The sequence below is a fragment of the Panthera tigris genome, chromosome A1, assembly GCF_018350195.1.
Source record: "Panthera tigris isolate Pti1 chromosome A1, P.tigris_Pti1_mat1.1, whole genome shotgun sequence".
Classification (NCBI taxonomy): Eukaryota; Metazoa; Chordata; class Mammalia; order Carnivora; family Felidae; genus Panthera; species Panthera tigris.
The window spans coordinates 174849720-174870646 of NC_056660.1; the positions used below are offsets into that span (position 1 = coordinate 174849720).

Here is a 20927-nt window from a genome sequence, read left to right on the forward strand (position 1 = left end):
CTTTTCCTCTTTCCTAGCAAACTTCTAGAACCCTAAGACTGATAGAGCACGTTCTCCACTGGAGAGCATTTTTTGATCAACTTGGCATTTCTCCTCCGTCCTTCTGTAACACCACCTGTCCTATTTCCCTGAAATAGGGATCACTTCTGACCACACTCCACCATGTAGACATTCAGAATGTTCTCTGAATGAACTGTTTTAGGATACCAATTTCTTTTTTTTTTTTTAATGTTTATTTAGAGAGAAAGATACAGCCCCGACACCAATTTCTTTACCTCTGCAACTTGAGGAGCTCAAGAACAGTTATATTTGAATATAATCCAATATTTAAAACAGAGCATTACAGGTTTTTTGTTGGGGGTAGACAGGATGAAGCTGGGGATGGGGAGCAGAAGCCTTAACACACTGTTCTGCTCTGACCTGGTACAACTCCCTCCAGAATATCTTTCTCACTTTTCTTCCCGGTTCTTTCCTCATCGTCTTCACCTTCTCAATATGGTCTACAGAGAAGCAGGAGGACACGTGGCCAGAATTAGAATTTCTAAAGAGTAGTGTTCACAAAAAGGGAGACAACTGCTCTGTTTTTTTATCCTTCCTCATCTCAAGCACTGAATCAAATCAAAACTCTTGAATTAAATCAAAACTGCCTATTCTTTTGGAAGCTAGGTGGATTCGAGGCATAACTTGCGAAAGAAGTTAAAACAAAATTCCACTGTCTTATTCTACAGTTGCTGGATTTGTCCCCTGTTCCGAAATCTACGAAGCACACCGATAACTAGGCCATCCACTGTCTCTACTACCTCCGATACAAAACCAGTGTTGGAGGCAAGAATTCTCGGTGTCTGATAACTTGCCTATGTCGTCAGTTTCTCAAGGTCAGGAAGTATGTCTTACATCAAATGTTCCCAATGGGTACAACTCCAAAGGGTGGCGGTGTGCCAAGATATTCAGCGCCTAAGCCCACAGGACTGATGTAGCAGGAACTCCCTAACAGATGATTTTTGTTTCAATATTATGTTTTCTATGTGTGTCATGATATGAAACAGGTTGAGAAGCTTTGCCCTACATTTCTGTATCACTGTGCCTCACCCAGGATCTGAAAGGTAGAAAGCACAAGCGTTTGCTGAAGCAATGAATAAATAAATGCCTTCAAGTAATTTTTAAATATTTAAAATATTTCTTTCCTCCTATTTCCTTAAGGTTTGTTCTTACATTTTCCCTTTCCTGCCTTAGAGTTGTAGGTTTTCTTTTGCCAAAATAACTGTCCTGGGTGGTGGGGTAGAGGATACTCAGCCTGGTGTTTTTTGTTTTTTGTTTTTTTTTTTTAATGCAACTAAAGCAGTAAGCAACCTTGTGAATTTCCAGAACTTGCATTTTGCCAATCACTGAATAACAAGATCACTGAAGAGAAGCAGTTTGTTTTGGTTTATGACAGTTGTTTCCATTAAATAAAGAAGCTTCCTGCATCCGACTTCAGCCCAGGTCATGAACTCATGGTTCATGAGTTAGAGCCCCACATCGGGCTCTGTGCTCCAAGTTTGGTGCCTGGAGCCTGCTTTGATTTCTGTGTCTCCCTCTCTCTCCGCCCTCCCCTGCTCAAGCTCTGTCTCTCTCTCAAAAATAAACAAACACTTAAAAAAAGAAAGAAAGAAACTTCCTTTTGGGGCACCTGGGTGGCTTAGTCCGTTAAACATCTGACTTTGGCTCCGGTCATGATCTCGCAGCTTAGGAGTTTGAGCCCCACATTGGGCTCTCTGCTGTCAGTGCGTAGCCTGCTTCAGATCCTCTGTCTCCCTCTCTCTGCCACTCCCCTGCTTGGGCCCCCTCTCTCTCTCAAAAATAAATAAACATTTAAAAAAATATTTTAAATATTATTTTAAAAAAACAAAAAATAAGCTTCCTTTTAACCTGTTAAGTTTCTAAATGTGGTACTGAAATTTACCAAAGCCACTTCATTACCTCCTCCCCCAGCATAGTGCCTGAAACATAAAGATTTTTGCTAATACAACCATTGACTTGTAACTGGTGGAACATATTAAAATTAAAATCCTAAATGAAATTTTTAAATTTTCAGTAATGCTTTATGGGATTAAAAACAAACAAACCCTCTATCCTTTTTACATTCATACTAACTTTCATTTCTCACGATTTAATACAAGATTAACAAATAAATGCCAATATACAAACTCTGATCAATTGGTATTGATTCTCAGATGCGATGTGTTGAGAAAGATTTTCAGGCTCTGTGTGGATTCAAGAGGGAATGGTGTCTGGACAGACTGCTGATGATTTAAGTGCAAGGTACAGACCCAATGGCACAAGTACCACATTCTTGCCAACCGCCTAATATGTATTCCTTCCCACAGTCCAGCCTTATTACAATTATTATAAATGACTACATCCGTATAAATTTTATTTCTTATGATGCCTTGGCAATTCAAAGAGTTCAAAAGCCACACATTTTGTCAAGTAAACATTCTGTTCTCAGAGAGGGTCTAAAGTTTATCCTTCTTGATTTACTCCCTCTCACTGGTCTTTTCCATTGATTTTTGACCCTCTAATTAAAATAAAAACAAAATCTAACATTTAGGGGCGCCTGGGTGGCTCAGTCAGTTAAGTGTCCAACTTCAGCTCAGGTCATGATCCCATGGTCGTGGGTTCGAATCCCGCATCAGGCTCTGTGCTGATGGCTCAGAGCCTGGAGCCTGCTTCAGATTCTGTGTATCCCCCTCGCTCTGCCCCTCCCTCACTTGTACTCTCTCTCAAAAATAAATAAAAAGTTAAAATATTAAAAAAAAAACCTAAAATTTAAGTGAGCCACTAGGAAATAGATGGAGAAGTAGACACAAATAAATAAACCCAAGGAATAAGAACACAAACGATGTTGGTTTTCCTACGCAATAACCAAAGTGTCAAAATAAGAGGGCTTTGATTTCCCTATTTCATTCTTTGACTTTGCCTTTTTTTGATTGCTAATTGGGCCAAATATCATAATCACTTATCTGTTTTCTAGGATCCATTTCCCAGAAAGTAAACTATAAAATAAAAAACTCGCTAAGTGACAGCTCTCCTAGATTGAATTTGAGCTGATACCCAAAATATGAACATCAGCATAAATCGGTGGAATGAACATTGGACACTAGGAAGCCCCAACTCCTCCACTGGTGGGTCATGTGAGTTTGGGCACTTTCACCTTTCAGACCTCTTTGCTGATCTGAAAAAGGAAAACATTTGATTAGATCTGTAATGACCTCTTCCTAGCTCCAAAATATATTTGTATTCCAGCTTTCTGATGTCCTTAGTTTGTGGTCTCCCAAGATTTAGTTTAATTATATTGATGACTATTGGCAGGAAGCAAAAATGTAATTGGGAATGACTAATGAAAGCTCATCATTTTGTGCCCACGAAAAGGTGAGAGTCAATCACAGGTTAATAAGAAACGAAGCCTTAAAAGTCTTAGCAGGACAGTCGTTACATTTTCTTATGCTATACATAATGGAAAATAAGCTTTTTAAATAAAAAAAAATTTACTTAAAACAATTTGTTGAAGGGGATGTGCTGATTTCAGGTGAAAGGGCAAAGACTCTATAAAACAAAAAACACCAGAAACCATATTTGCTTCAACATACCATCACCTGTTTCTCTTGGCAGCCTAAAGGGAGAAAAGGCAGAAAAACAGAACTATCTTTTACTGAACACCTACTAAGTTCCTGACATTATTTTAAGTACTTTATTTTTAAAAATTTTTTTTTAACGTTTATTTATTTTTGAGAGAGAGAGAGAGACAGAGCATGAACAGGGGAGGGTCAGAGAGAGAGGGAGACACAGAATCTGAAACAGGCTCCAGGCTCTGAGCTGTCAGCACAGAGCCCGACGCGGGGCTCGAACTCACGGACCACGAGATCATGACCTGAGCAGAAGTCAGCCACTTAACCGACCGAGCCACCCAGGCGCCCCTTAAGTACTTTATTAATACTGTCTTAATTAATCCTCAAACCTCCTTCTAAGTTAGATGGCATTATTCCCGTTTTCATGATAAAAACTAAGACTAAGGAAAATTCTGTTTACTGCACAGACAGGTTCCTGCATAGTTCAGCAGCTTAGTCAGGATTCAAGCCTAAATCGCCCTCCAGAGCAGGCAGTAATTCCTTGGGTAAGCAGTCAAAGGACCACACTAATTAAGACATACATTTACACAGGGGTGCCAGGGTGGCTCAGTCACGTGTTCGACTTCGGCTCAGTTCATGATCTCACGGTTCGTGAGTTTGAGCCCCACATCGGGCTCTGTGCTGACAGCTCAGAGCCAGGAGCCTGCTTCCGATTCTGTGTCTCCCTCACTCTCTCCCCCTCCCCTCTCAAAAAAAATAAACGTTAAGAAAAAAAATGTTAATAAAAATAAAACAAAAGACATGCATTGGTATAAATGAGATACTCTGCTGTAAAGGTCCAGGGAGCAGGAATGTGCTGGCAAGTGCCCAACAAATTGCAGGCACTGGAATATTTCTCAATAAAGAAAGAAAGAAAGAATAAAATGTGTAAGAGTATGTATAAGGATAATCTAGGATTATATCAGAGGTACCAAGAAGATACGAAAAGAAGCCTCATCTTCCTTCTTTCTGTCGAGGTGGCAAATAGATATGGTGCACAAATGAAAAACCTACCACAAATGCCACTCTAGGCTTTCTACTGCCAACCACAGGAGTAGAAGTGGTAGTAACAGTAGTAATAATACCACTAACCTTAGTAGCTAACACTTATCAAGCTCTAATGCTTTATATATATGATCTTCTTTATTCCTCACAAAAATCCTATACAGTTAGGTATGTTCCGTAATTATCCCTTTTCACAGACGAAGAAACGGAAACTTAGAGGGATTAAATAACTGTATCAACTCGAGGTAAGTGGAGGGGCAGAATTTGAACCCAGGCCTTCCGACTCTAGAACAGGTGAGCTTAATAATCCTGAAGGAAGATAGAAGAGTACCAATTATTTTCAAGGCTCAGCAAAGCAAACCTGACTATGACACTTGGACCTCATTTTATTTTGTAATCCTAATTGTTATATTTAACATATAGAGTTGCAGGTCAGTAACCGGTTGGTTTCAGTTTCTGTCATCTGTACCTCACAGAACAATTTCTAATGGGAAAAAACCATACAAGCTAATATGAAAATCCAAGTTGGTAAAAAATAATGTTCTGATAAAACAAATTAGTACTTCAAACAGCAGGACACGTCCTTTTTTTTTTTTTTTTTTTAATTGTTTTAATGTTTATTTTTGAGAGAGAGAGAAACATAGTGTGAGCGGGGGAGGGATAGAGAGAGAGGGAGACACAGAATCCGAAGCAGGCTCCAGGCTCTGAGCTGTCAGCACAGAGCCCGATGCGGGGCTTGAACTCACAAACTGTGAGGTCATGACCTGAGCTGAAGTCAGCAGTTTAACCGACTGAGCCACCCAGGTGCCCCAGGACACGTCCTTTTAACTTACACCTGAGTGATCCTGACTCTGCCATGGCAAAATAGGAGCCTTACATCAGCAAATATCTGATGACATGGCTTTTCATAACATTCCAGGAGTAGCCAAAAGAAACACATGAACCTGTCGGTCTATTGACACAGGAAGAACAACTAGACTGCAGTTACACCACAAACCAAAATCATCATTCATGGCTTTTTTTTTTTTCTTTTTAACATCCAGATGGATATTCTAAAACTTGAGAGCGTATGAGAGACGGTGATTCTCAAGCTCGAGAGTCTATCAGAATCATCTGGAGATCTTGTCAAAACATAGATTAGGAGGTCTACCCACAAAAGTATCTCATTCAGTAGGCCTGGGTAGGATCCACGAATTCACGTTTCTAGTAAGTTTCTAAGTGAAGCCAGGGACCACACTTTGAGTGGCATGGAGTTAAGCAATTACCTTCAACAGGTTAACTTCCTTAGATACTTGGGGTTGTGTTTGTGAGTTACATCCTGGCTGACTGGCCACAATACAGTCCAGCTTAAATAGTCTACGTCACCCATTTTAAGGTTTCTGCATAAAGCGAAGGGATTGCTCTCAGAACCCAAAACAAAGCCCTCTCCAAGCCCCGAGACGCCTAACTTGGAAAAAGATTACAATCAAGTTCAATTTCAACAATTCAACCACCCTGACCACTCTATTACTGGTTCTTGTCTGTTTATACTTGAGTTAGCATGTTTTTGCATTAGTAGACTGGATCTAACACACAAAAAGTACTTAACTGAATACAGCCACATTATTAAGAACCAGAGCCAAAAGTCAGCTACTACTCCCTTCACTCACTCTCTCCCTACAAAGACAGACAGCACTGTGATCGCCACTTCCCAGACAACTATGTATCTATATCAGCCAATGGAAGTTTCTCTTTCTGGCTTAAACTTTCCCTAGTGAAGAAGGGAAAAGAAAATATTTTGGTTTGAAAGGAAAGTCTATGCCAGGATGTCAGCTGCCAAAATAAATAGGAAGTCTGGGATGCCAGTAGAGTCCATAATTAATCAAAGGTACTATGGGAGTTTTAATCCAAGATTTGCCAAGATGTGAATGTTCTTCTTGGGTTAAATATGTAAGCCCACAGGCATCAAAAAAGACTACCTAAGTCAACTTTCATGAGTCCACTTCCAGATGTCCCTCATATCCCTGTGCAGAAACGAGTCCCTTTTTCCCAGCCCCCCTAACATGCCACCATTCCACATGATGCTGACAAAGTTCCATCACAGCCATCCCCCCAGTGGGCTGTGAGCACCACTCATCTACACAGCCACAGATATGCTGCACATGTGCAGAGTATAAGTCCTTCATTATTGTCACCACCGTTATTAAAGTGGCCAACACGTTCCTCCTGGTTCAGTGTTGTGCATCTTATGTGAGTTATGTATGATACACATACGTTGGTTCCTCACAACCATCACATAAAGTGCATACGATTATCATCCCCATTTTAGGTAAATGATGCTGTAAGAAGTTAACTAATCGCTCTCCCAGTCACACGGTAAGTGGTAGAGTCTGACGTCAGAGAAGCTTAGAAACGTGATCCATTTAAGTAAGCCTCATCGGGACCTAGAAATTTCAATGTGTAAACGCCCAGCAAGAATGAAGTCCTTTGCTATATACAGGGCCTGAATGCAGAGAACAAGTGTCAGAGGTTAAAGTCAAAGAGGTAATTATCTGCAGGAGAAGAAACCACACTCAGCATCATCTCATATTTCTTCACGTGTTTCCTCTTCCATCAGTACTTTCTGATTATGACAGCTTAATAACTAAGGCAGAATCTTAAGAGACCATAGGCTACCAAACGCTCCCTATAAAAAACCATAACTAAATGAGTGAATGTCGTTGGTGTTTTACTCTGATTGGATCAATAGCTCCATTTGCTCCCATGTGAACTGATGAATCGGATCTCTCCAGAAAGCCTTCAAGAAGAAAATTTTACTCCACCTTCACTAAATAAACCACACTCATTTTGAGCATTAGAGATCCTTGAAATGGTAAACACTTCTTGTCACCACTTAACTGAATTTACAAAACAAGCTGGCTGCCTTTCCAGACTTGATTAGTCATTCCTGGGTCGACAGACCCCTTCTTTTTGTTGACTATTTGTTCATTCTCACCTTGCCTGGCAGAGAGAAATAATTAAAGTCTACTCTATTCTAAGACCTGAGTTTATTATGTTTTTAATATAATTTATGGACAAATTGGTTTCCACACAACACCCAGTGTTCATCCCAACAAGTGCCCTCCCCAATGCCCATCACCCACTTTCCCCTCTCCCCCCACCCCCCGACAACCCTCAGTTTGATCTCAGTATCCAAGGGTCTCTTATGGTTTGCCTCCCTCCCTCTCTGTAACTTCTTTTTCCCCTTTCCCTCCCCCATGGTCTTCTGTTAAGTTTCTCAGGATCCACATAAGAGTGAAAACATATGGTATCTGTCTTTCTCTGCCTGACTTATTTCACTTAGTGTAATACCCTCCAGCTCCATCCGCATTGCTGCAAATGGCCAGATTTCACTCTTTCTCAATGCCAGGTAGTATTCCATTGTATATATAAACCACATCTTCTTTATCCATTCGTCAGTTGATGGACATTTAGGCTCTTTCCACAGTTTGGCTATCGTTGAGAGTGCTGCTATAAACACTGTGGTACAAGTGCCCCTATGCATCAGCACTCCTGTATCCCTTGGGTAAATGCCCAGCAATGCTATTTTTTAAATTTTTGAGGAACCTCCACACTGTTTTCCAGAGCAGCTGCTCCGGTTTGCATTCCCACCAACACTGCAAGAGGGTTCCCGTTTCTCCACATCCTCACCAGCATCTACAGTCTCCTGATTTTGTTCATTTTAGCCACTCTGACCGGCGTGAGGTGGTATTTCAGTGTGGTTTTGATTTGTATTTCCCTGATAAGGAGTGACATTGAGTATCGTTTCATGTGTCTGCTGGCCATCTGGATGTCTTCTTTGGAAAAATTCTCAGACCTGAGTTTAAATGACCACTTACTAGACAAGTGATCTTGATGCCACAGCATCTGTGAACCTTGGTTTCATCAGCAAAATGAAGATAATAAATCGCGGTGAGGAAAAAGATAAGGTATCTGAACAGATTGTGCAAAATGCCCGGTCGTTAGATCTATTCAATAAACAGTCTTTCTGCCCCTTCTCTCTCTAGTGAAATAGCAGAAGAGCCTGAAAGTAATATACTAAATTAGGAATTGTTATATCTGAATAATTCAGCTGCTCTGTGCTATTTCCTGTAGCGCATTTTCATAGGAAACTGAAATGGAAAAAAATATTTCTCCTACTTAATAAACTACTCAGGGCAAGAAGTCACTAGCTTAAGGAAAATAGGTAAATACTACTAAAACTCAACACTAAGGAATGAAGTCATTTAGCCCCTTCTGGCCCTTCCTCTGCCTTTGGAAGCTTACTGCCTATCAGAGTTCCTCTGTTCCACGTCTGCTGGGCCGGATCAGGTCCTAAGTCAGCAAGGAAAATGGTCACCCAAATGCACAATCTTTATTCCTAAACTGGGGCCCGTGTCCTATAACCCATGACATCTTTTTTGGGAACCTTGAGAGCAACGTCAAAAAGCAGCCTGTGCCCAGTGTCAGCCTTTCTGGGCCCTCACAATTCCCACCCCCATATCCTTAGCTCCCCAGAGTTTCCTGAGCAGAAGGTACTTCTGGCCCAGACTGTACACTTCAAGAAGTATGCTTGCCTTGGTCATGTACTCCCAGTGCGTAGACCATTGAAAGTATCAGACATTTGCAAGAGGTGAAAAAATCTGATGCAGTCCAACAAAAGCCCCAAATCGCTCAATTCTTCTTAAAAAACAAAAACAGACAAACAAAAATACGCCCCAAAAGCTCCCAGTCGTGTCCTGTTCTCTCTCCTTTCAGAGATCCTTCTCACAAGTCCACAGGAGCCTGAACCTGGGGAAAGAATAAGGTGGATAGAAGAAAACTAGACCATCCTCTCCCAAATTTTCGGTCATCGATTGATACGTTTTGGCATTTTTGTTGGATCTCTCCTTTTTTTTTTCCTGATAGCCAAGTGACTACCAACACCCTTCTCTGCCCAGAGGGAGGAAATGAAGCCAGCAGTGATTTCCTTGGAGATTAGCACCAGCTTGAGTGGTGAAACAAGCTGAGCAGGTGCCACAGAATGTGGGCCTTGCTTCAGTTTCTCACTATCTTTTCTTTTCTTTTTTTTTTTTAAGTTTATTTATTTTTGACAGAGAGAGAGGCAGAGAACGAGCAGGGGAGAGGCAGAGAGAGATGGAGACACAGACTCCGAAGCAGGCTCCAGGCTCCGAGCTGTCAGCACAGAGCCTGACGCGGGGCTTGAACCCACAGACCGCGAGATCATGACCTGAGCTGAAGTCAGATGCTCAACCAACTGAGCCACCCAGGCGCCCCTCTCACTATCTTGGCTTAAAAACACCCATGAAGTGTTGTTGTTGTTGTTGTTGTTGTTGTTGCTGCTGCTGTTGTGGTGGTGGTGGGGGGCGGGGAACAAACTCCTAATCTTTTAGAGACACATACTAAAGCATTTACAGTTAAAATGATACACTATCTGGAAACTGCTTTAAAATAACATGAAAAGTGGGGCGCCTGGATGGCTCAGTCGGTTAAACATCAACTTCGGCTCAGGTCATGATCTCACAGTTTGTGAGTTCGAGCCCCGCGTCGGGCTCTGTGCTGACAGTTCAGAGCCCAGAGCCTGCTTCAGATTCTGTGTCTCCCTCTCTCTCTGCCCTTCCCCCACTCACACTCTGTCTCTCTCTCTCTCTCTCTCTCTCTCTCTCTCTGTGTCTCTCAAAAATAAATAAATAAATACATAACATTAATTAAAAATAAAATAAAATAAAATAACATGAAAATAACATAAGAAGATACAGGAGACTGTCAAGTTGATCATTGTTAAAGCCCGATAACGTGTACATGGGGCTCTGTTATACTATTTTGTCTACTATTGAATATGCTTAATATTTTTCCTAATAAAAAATTTAAAAGTCATGAGGGAAAACACTTTGCCAAAATAGAGACCAAAAAAAGTCAATAATTTTTTTAGCAGTGTTCAAGAAAGTGAGAACATCATCTAGCTTTGAATTCCACTATCATTTAAGTACGGTGACTTTCTTTTTAAAAATTATAGTTTGGGGCGCCTGGGTGGCTCAGTCGGTTAAGCGGCCGACTTCGGCTCAGGTCATGATCTCGCGGTCCGTGAGTTCAAGCCCCGCGTCGGGCTCTGTGCTGACAGCTCAGAGCCCGGAGCCTGTTTCAGATTCTGTGTCTCCCTCTCTCTGACCCTCCCCCGTTCATGCTCTGTCTCTCTCTGTCTCAAAAATAAATAAATGTTAAAAAAAAAAAAATTATAGTTTGGTTTATGAAAGTCTTCTTTAAAATTAAGCTCAAATTACCAGACACAAGTTATACAATGGTTTTCATATTTTAAGAAGACATGCTAATTGCAAGATTTTGAATCAATATTTCTATGTGATCACCTGTCAAAGCAAATGAGAAAATGAAGGATCAGGAAGGTTGAGTAGCTTGCCCTAGGTCGTACAGTGAGTGGCAGAGCCATATTTGGAACCCAGCTCTGACTTCCATACTATAATTAGGAGATTTTTCTGAATAGCAACATTCTTATGTTGACTTTTATTTTAAAGGTTCTTACAGATGTAGGGGCGCCTGGGTGGCTCAGTCGGTTAAGCATCCGACTTCAACTCAGGTCACGATCTCACGGTCTGTGAGTTCGAGCCCTGCGTCGGGCTCTGGGCTGATGGCTCAGAGCCTGGAGCCTGCTTCCGATTCTGTGTCTCCCTCTCTCTCTGACCCTCCCCCGTTCATGCTCTGTCTCTCTCTGTCTCAAAAATAAATAAAAACCAAAAAAAGTTAAAAAAAAAAATTTAAAGGTTCTTACAGATGTAAAATAACAACAGCTATTTTACTGATGAGCACTCAGATGAGTTCCTCAAAAACACCTGGAAGAACTACTATTAAAAGTATGTTACATAATATTTAAATATAAATATGGCTTTAAAATGTATAATACTGAGGGATTAACTATAATGTAGTTTAGATCTATAAAAAAAAATGATTGGGATATTTCTGGTAAATGTTCAGCAAACAGAAATTGCCCAATCTAAATACTCTAAAATATGAAAAGTATGGGCATGGCTTAAGACTTTGAACTTTCATTAATTCAGTTTGCAAACATGAGAGAGGACCTGTAAGTGGCTGATGGAGTTTTCTCCTTTACGTGTCATAAGGCCTGAATTCTGTTAACCATAGGTTAAAGTTTGCCTTTTGTAACACCATTTTCCCACAGAACTTAAATAAGCACATGTTGCACACAAGCATATATTTATAAATGTGACCATTAATAAAATATTTGAAAATACCATTAACACATTGCTTTTGTTATAGCTAAAGGTGGATCTTTTAATTTGCCTTAAAGTTCAAAACAGCTCATGGAGGGGCACCTGGGTGGCTCAGTCGGTTAAGCGTCCAACTTCAGCTCAGGTCATGATCTCCTGGTTCTTGAGTTAGAGCCCTGCGTTGGGCTTTGTGATGACAGCTCAGAGCCTGGAGCTTGCTTCAGATTCAGTGTCTCTGTCTCTCTCTGCCCCTCCCTCTCTCTCTCTCTTTCTCTCTCTCTCACTTCTCTCTCTCTCTCTCTCGCTCTCTCAAATAAACATTAAAAAAAATTAAAACAGCTCATGGATTAAAATGACCTGAAATTATCAATTGCTAATTGTATTTATAATGAGATTAAAAAAAAAAGTATGTTTAGTATCATTCAGGGACTAGCACAGATCAGAAATAAATTATAAATCAAACCAAAACAACTTTTATGAGACATCTAGTCTTGCCCCTGGTCGATAACATAGGAAGTGCTCATTAAATATGTGCTAAATAAATTAAAATATACAAAACAAAACTGAATTCCAGAATAAAAGCTAAAATATACCCAATTCAAATCCCTGGTACCTTTTCCTATCTCTTACCAAAAAAATCACAAATTCTCCTTTGAAACAGTCTCCTTTAATGTATACAAAGGCAATGAAATGTTCTAAATTGCTCAAAATAACTACAGGTAAAATTTTTCAAAGTACTGAAAGATACAGTCTGCCAATCCTAATGAAATTTTAAGCGTATACACAATTATAAAACTTCTCAAGAAAATTGATAATTCTGCTAAATGTTTTATCTGTCCTGGATTGCATCTAGCTCATTCAAAAGGAGTAAAATGTAAATAAAATATATAGCATGAGAGAGGCGGTACAAAGGACTGTTAAAAATCTTTCGTAGATACCGTAATTGTAAGTAATTTCATTGTTTTGCTAAGAACCAGAGGCTGTGCTTCACTCTACTTCGTGTTTGTTTGGCGTCATAAAATAGGCTTTCTCGATAATTTTTCAAGTTTCACCTTCAAAAACTGATTAAGAAGAGGACTGTACCTTTATCTTTCTAGCTACTAAGAATTTTCTGAAACCCTGAAAGTGGAACCCCTTCTGTTTCAATAATATAAAATGTGATGAGAACCTATACTAATTTTGAAGTTAAAAAATTACACATCGCTATAAATTTATCATGGTAAAAACGTACTTTAATTTCTGCAAGAGCAATTTTCTCTGAACAATTAAATTTTATAAAATGAGTCTGTCAGGAAATATTAAAATGAATGCTCATGTTATGGGCTCCCTGCCTTAATTCTATACATTATCTTATCTGTGCTGGGACCAAAAACTGAAGTACAATGTAGTGTTGAAAATATGTGATAATGGATCTCCAAGCTTATTTTCCTTACAGCAAGATAAAGTTCTTAAAAAAATAAACACGGGGTGTTAAATTTAAACTAGGCATATGTTAACTTTAAGACTACTTTTCCAGGGGCGCCTGGGTGGCTCAGTCGGTTGGGCGTCCGACTTCGGCTCAGGTCAGGATCTCACACTCCATGGGTTCGAGCCCCGCGTCGGGCTCTGTGCTGACAGCTCAGAGCCTGGAGCCTGTTTCAGATTCTGTGTCTCCCTCTCTCTCTGACCCTCCCCTGTTCATGCTCTGTCTCTCCCTGTCTCAAAAATAAATAAACGTTAAAAAAAATTAAAAAAAAAAAGACTACTTTTCCATTCTTTCTCATGAACACCAACAAGAATTATTCTCAAAAGCGTAAACCCATGAACCAAGAGCATCTTTCTAGTTGCAGCCAGCAACAACCAAGTTCATGAGGCTTGCTATAAACAGGTTTTTCCTGAAAGACATAGAACGATGTGTTGATCATACTCCATGGCTTCTGTGAAGACAACAAAAAAAATAATAAAAAAAACCACTCTACCCTGCCCAAGTTTTGATTCCATCAGAAAAGCAATTAAACCTAGTTGAAAGGTTTTCTACAAAAAGGCACAAAATTGTATCTGGTAGGCTTTTTCCAAAGTTGTTCCAATATCTCAATTCTGCTGGAGCCAAAACAATCCAACCCATACTTTATAGTTTAAAAAATGAATTTTCCTTCTTCTAATATGAAGGAATACAAAGTAATAGAAAATGTTTCCTATATAAAGATTCCCTCCCAGGACGCTATTAAAAAACCAAAACTGTAATGAGGTTGCACTTAGACAACTGCAATAATTCACCATGACTTTCAGAAGTGAAGCAATGCAGTAACTTTCTGTTTTCAAATATAAGATGCCATATATCATTTTAAGGATCAATAAACTTACAACACAAGCAGAGTTATTAAAGTGACATGAGTTATTTGCCTGGTTAAGACAAATCCATGGTGACTGTGTCTTAAGTAAAAGCAAATGGGCTCTAAATCCCAAAATGTCTCCCTATCAAGTTTTAGGATGGTCTTTAGGAAAGATTTTGCCCACCCCCACCCCCGCCTTTTTATTAATTAATTAATTTATTGATTGATTGTCTATTTCCTGGTATTTAGCTAATGGAGGTGTGAGTATAACTGAGCTGAAGATAAGAGAGTATCAGAATATATACTATACAATTCTCCTTTACTTTCCTGTAAGGACAGAAAATAGGCACCTCTCCAAAGAAGTGCTGTATTCAAATATAATTATTGGCAAGTGCCCCAATATATTATTTGGTTTGGACATTGAAATTCCAGGATGTGTTTGGCAGGACAAGGAATTTTTTTTTTTTCCTCCTTAATGTAAGAGTCAAATCATGCCTTTAAGAATATGGACCTTGTTTCTTCATTTTAAAATTGGGACAATAAAACCAAACCTCATAGGATTGAGAAGTCCTATGCCAGTGCCTGACATATAGTGCATACTAAAAATAAACAAAAAAAATTGACTTGAATATTATCTAAGCTTAACATTTTAAAGTTGAGAAGTATATTCTATTATTTTATATTATTTTCCACTTTCGAAACTTACATCTTTTGATTAGCATGTACCAACCATTCAAACTATAAAATTTTTCCTCTCATCTTACTTGCTTCTAGGAGGCATTCTCCCCCAAAACCTGTATTATGTTTATGTCAAGAGGCACTGTAGTATACTGGTTAAAAGCCAAATCTTGTGTCTGAAAAGTAATAATAATTTCTACCCCATAGGATTGTTGAATGAATTAAATGAGTTAATATATGTAAAACTGAATATCATAAGCATGTTAGCTATTATTATATTAATTATACAATATATATAATTATATTAGGTATATATAATTATATACATTAGTGGTATCTGAAAACAGGATTTGAGGCATGTCATTTGAGTTCGTATTAATTAAAGCTTTAAACTAAGCAAAAACAAAACAGAAAACTAGAAAAAGACCTTATTTTTTGTAATACAAAAAATATTCACAAAATACAATGCCTTGCCATATCAGTTATTTAGAGGATTATTCACATATTTGAAATCTCTGTTCTTGCTCCGCAAACATGGATAAAAGAGAATGTTAAGGCTGGACAAAAAAACTAACTGAAGACGTTATCCTCAATTTCAATTCACTGTACGTACTCAAACCTGCACTAAACAAATGTGAAAAACATTCTGATTTATTTCAAGTTAAAACAAACATTGCCTGGTGTTAGTTACGTATCAGGTGAATTCTTTCCTTTCAATGTAACAATACCATGCTGGCCTTTGATTGAATACTAACATCATAATGTGGCCATGTAAGCTGGATCCCGTAACTTCTGTGGTGCATTTCCAGATCTCTACACAACACCTTAGGAATTCTTGACAATAGCCATCGAAACTGAATTACTAATATCTATAAAATTTCTTTCCTAAAATGAATAGCTTTTAGGGTAATAAATTCAAAAATGGCAGCGGTTAGGAAAGAGTGTGGTTGTGGTTGCAGCAATTGCAATTTCACAGTAGCTCACTTCAGGATCATAAGGAACTTAGGCATCACCTCCATCATCCCCCACATTTTATGGAGAAACCGAGGTCCCCAAATGCTATGATATTGATAGGGCCAAGACCATAACCTAGGTCTCCAGGCTCCCAGTCAAGTAAGTGTTTCTTTGAGTTTTTCATATTAAATTTAACCAAGTAATCCATACCAACCCAAAATGGCATTTTTTCTTTTTTGCCAAAAACCAATTCAAAAGAGTAATTGTTAAAACACACACACACACACACACACACACACACACACACACACAGAACTACATTCATTTAAGTAAGCACTACAGTAGTCAGTTTACTAACTTCGTGTGATTTTTTTCAAAACCCAATCAGGATTTTTTAAAATCCCTTGTTTCTATTGTGACTTTCAAATCACCACCACACTTGCTCTTGGCTCCCTGAACCCCACTCCCTTTCCTAAAAATGGTGGGGACGGTGAGCAGTAATCAACAATCTACTTTCTAATCCTACCACATTTGAGCCAAGTATATTGACTCATCCTTTTTCCCATCCTCAGCATAATAGACAACAATCCTAAGGGAAGAGTTAGTTTCCTAGTTAGTTAGTTTTAGGATCAATCTTAGTCTATTCTATTATTATTTCATATACGCCTCCAACTGAACCGAAAGATTTCACGTTAAACACATTCCATTAGCCTCCCCAAAATACTAATAATGTACATATATATAGTTTATTCATTTTCCGAATTTTTTATTTTTCCCAAAGCAAATCTTTATCAAAAATCAGTAAACTGAGAACAGAAAATAAAGCATGAGGTCACATAAGTTCATTCTGTCACTGTATAGTAGTAAAATAAAGTGTATTCAGTTCTGAACCAATCTTAATCAGTTGAAATGTACAGAATGCCATCTCAGATCTAAAAATTAGCAACATACGAATAATTCATAAAAGTCACCTTTGCACTACATTTTCCTTAAATGTATGTTCAAAAGAGTACTAAAAGCAACTTTTTTAAAAACAGACTTCATGAAATTGCCAATATCTAAAAGAGCCTTTTTTTACCTAACCACTAACACAAGATAACTGCTCTTCAGTTTTGAGTAAAGAATCCTTTATAAAAGCAAAAGCCAACAGCTTTTTGATACTTAGGCAAAAAAAAAAAAAAAAAAAAGTTTAAAACTCTAAAATAAACTTAATGGAATATTTTAAGATACATCCTAACTGTTACACCTGAATCCTTCAGGGAAGGGACATTTAATTCCTCGGAATGACATAGGATTCTCTTAGCAGACTTCCCCTCCCGCTAAGCAAATGATTAATCAAAACAGATAATTCTGCTTGTGCTGACATCATATTTGGGGACATTGCAACTATTTTGTAATCTGCTTTAGCCCTTGCAGAAACGTCTCTACAATAACCCTCTATCTGTGGTGCATGCATGTGTATATACACACACACAATGTACATACACACATATGTACATACACAGGTATACAGGCATGTATTTTAATCCTTGTTTTTTTAACCTAGAATTGGCACTCGAATCAGCTGTGTGCTTTTGCACAAGTTATATCTTTCTGATACTCAATTTTATCCCTCTGCAAAATGGGGATAACAATAGAACTTACCTTGTGGGGTCATTGTGAGGACTGACTCGGTGTTAGCTTATTATCCCATATAAATTTCCTAAACACATATAAACAATCATACCCCCAAAGTGTACAAACTTAGTGGGGCATCTGATGCTCAATTAACTATGAAATTCCCTTTATGTCCTATCTGTCAACTAGACCGGCTGCTCATTAATTCAAAAACATCAAACAATGTGACTCTTACAGAGTAAAGATACACTGGTGGCCAGAAAGACAAGTGATCTTTGCCTGGATCTATTTTTAGGAACGGTTTATCTACACCCCTAGTGTTAACACTGGAAAATAAACAAATGGATGAAAGGCATCATGAAAGAGTCACTCTGAGATCAACAGTTTCATGGTATTTGAAAATAAATGGGGATGAAGAAAACATTTAGATCATTTCTGTACCAGTCCTTACTGAACAGGGCAGGCCGGAATTTGCAAAGAGGTTTAAGAGGAATTGCTGAATTGATGAATTCAGACTGTTCACACTGCAAGGTTCAGAGAGGTTCCAGGTTTAAAATGTAACCAGGGAGAAAACTATAATTCAATAGTTGGTTTTCACTGAATCACTACCCTACACTACAGTGGAGGAAAAACATGAATTCTGTCATCTAGTTACTTCATGCAGGCAGAAAATGATCATCAGTTTCCACAGTGAAATATACTTGTATCTATACATTATTTATTCCCACCTAAAAAAGTAGGGAAAAAAACAACCCTGCTGATCCTGTCAGGCTAGAAAGGTATTACAGTTAATAATTCTGACATCATTAGCTATCTGGTATTCATAAGTACGCCAATTCATACTATTATCTATGGGGGAGATTACAATTAGAAATTTCCCAAAGAAACCGCTGAATATTTTGTTCCAAATTATACTCCTGTCCTGCCAAAATAACGTCTGGTAGTTAACTCATTTTCTCAGAAGAGTTCTGATATGCGCACGAACAATTCAAACTCTCTTTAGTTAAACAGATACTACAGCAGGCAATTTCCTTATTCATCTTAATCTATAAATGGAACATAATCTTACCGGAAAAGGAAAAATGTTGTCAGCCCTGTTCAAGCTATCTTCCATCCAGGATTTAGGAGCAAAGGCAGAGCTGGGGCGAGCGTACTTCTGCAGCTGAATATGATTGCTTGCAAAATTTTTCTTCAAAGGCGAGATGGAGTTCAGGGGCGTTATTCCTCCATTCAGCCCTCTGCGGTGATCTCGGCCTTGGGAACCTCCCCAGCCACCATATCCACCACCTCCTGGGCTCCACGAAGAAGATGGTGTAGGAGAGGGGCTCTGGTAGCTGCTCCACGGAGAGGGGGGCTTGTTAAGATTATTCGCCAAATGAGGCAGCTGGTTAAAAGCAGCATTTCTATGTGTGAAAGGCGGGGGATGGGGACTGGCGGGAGACCTCCTCTGCTGCTGATGCTGGCTGTGATGATGCTGGAAATGAGGGTGATGAGGGTGGTGCTGTGACAGAGGCCCGATCTGAGGGGAGAAGCTGCCTCCAAAGCCAGGGCTGACGTGATGGGGGAAATTCTGGAACAACAGAGCACCGTTATTGGCCGAAGCAGCCGGGACCCCTCCCTGGTGAAAGAAACTTGCATCTTCGTTGATGATTGTAGAGGAAGAAGGTGCTATCGCTGCCGACCAGTTACTGAAACCAGTAAGGGACGATGCACTAGACGTCAAGGGTTGGGTCGAAGTCCCCAGCCCCGTGGCTTCTTGATAATCAAACCCTGTCAACACTGGCGATTCGATTCTTATTTTCTCCTTCCCGTTGCCGTTTTCCGAAGAATTGTCCCCTTGATTTTCTTCCGACTTGGTCTTCTCGGTTTCAGGCAGTATTCCGGCTTCCTGACCTGGACTGGGGGAGAGCTGCTGCTTTTCTAAAGGGTCCTGCTGTTCCTGTTGCTGACTTTTTGCTTTTTCTGACCCCAATATCTCATCCTGAATGTTATGGGTAGCTGGAGCGGGAAAGAGCCAAGCTGACCCCGCACTGCTGCCATTGGCAGCTGTGTTATTATTTATAAAAGCAGCAGGGCTGGGGGTGGCATTTTGGTGATGGTGTGGAGGCTGCAGATGTGGATGGAATCTGACTGGAAAAGCAGATTTATTCCCAGTATTGCTTTGCACTAGCACTCCAAACCCGTAATCCCCCATTTATCACTTTTAGGATCAGAAGCTTACGATAAAAAAGGGCAACCCGGTGTCCCGCGTCTTTGCGTCCTCCACCCGAAATTTAAGTCGTCTGTTTGCAGTGTCTTATTTATATAGCTAGCTCAAAGATCGCAGCTTATCACTCGAAATAGTTCTGATTTGGAATTCTGGTCTCTGAAAGGAAAAAAAAAACTAAAAAAAAAAAAAAAAAGTCTCTTAACACATGGACATGAATCCGACTGGGCTTGTTTCTAGGAGGGAATAAAAACGAAGAGGGCAAAACTCAAGTCTTTGGTTAGTAAAATAGGCGCTTTCTTTTTCCAAAGGAAAATGTACATGAATGACAAAAACACAGCTTCTCAAGCATCTATGGATGTAGAAGAATAAGCCTTGCGCGGAGTAAAAATATATATATATATAATTTAACAATCACATATGGTCTTCCTCAGCAGTTTAGATTCACTCACATAAAAATTAGAATAGGGCTAAGAGGAGAATACGTTCTTTTCTTGGCAGCTTGGTTAAAAAAAATCAGGAATAATTTAAGAACATTATATATTATATATTTATATATATAGATTATATTAGGTTATCTGGGGCGGGAGGTGAATTCCTGGTTGCGGGAGAGGAAATCAGCATTGACTAATGGAAAGATGATCGCAGGGAGGTCTCTGCTGTTCCCGGTCCTGTTTCTGCTCTTTCACGGGGCGCAGTTTTGGCCTCGGGGGCTGTTCCTGAGGCTCTGGGTGCAGATCTTGCTGCGGTCGCTGTTCCTGGGCTCCCCCCCGGCCTCCTCTCCCCCATGAAAGGGGTTGGAAACACCCGTTTCTCCCTCTTGGGGGGATCGCGATCAGCAAGGATTAGCGAGACTCGACGACAGGGAGCTGGCGGCCCGGGGGTGCGGGGACCAACGGGGCGACCTGGAAGGTCCTGCAGTTTCGGCCTCTTCCCCTCTCTGCGGCTCCGGGGTTTTTTTCCCTCATGGGACCCAGGGGCGGTTTGTTCAGTTCTCTCAGTTCGATTCTCCGCAGGGGGGGTGGGGGGGTTGGGGGGGGTGGGGGGGCAGGGAGAGGAAAAAAAAAGGGAAAACCCACTAGTGTAGTTATTCTAAAAGAAAAGGGCCTCCCCCCTTTGTGCTCTCTCTTCTTTCCCTCAGATTAAAAAAAAAATCTATAATTTAGAAGGCTTTTGTTTCTCCTCACGGTTGCTGGGCCGTCGTCGCCGCCGCCGCCGTCACTTTGCCCCGGTCCCGCAGTCCCCGCTGTCGTTGTTGCGGACTCCGCCT

At 39.9% G+C, this 20927-nt stretch overlaps 1 protein-coding gene across 5 annotated transcripts in view; it reads right to left on the reverse strand.

Annotated features, from left to right (window-relative positions):
• The window catches only part of CPEB4 (cytoplasmic polyadenylation element binding protein 4), a 69582-nt gene extending 48906 nt beyond the window's left edge, over nt 1–20676 (reverse strand). For 2 of the 5 annotated variants that reach the window (XM_042992077.1, XM_015537753.2), the window contains exon 1: nt 18521–20676. In XM_042992077.1, coding sequence (XP_042848011.1) covers nt 18521–19645 — 1125 coding nt within the window. In that variant the 5' untranslated portion in view covers nt 19646–20676. Of the gene's footprint in view, nt 1–9226; nt 9724–18520 lie in introns of those variants that run through there. The other 3 variants (XM_007082790.3, XM_007082789.3, XM_042992096.1) reach the window with 2 other exon arrangements.
• Nucleotides 20677–20927: the final 251 nt, after the last annotated feature.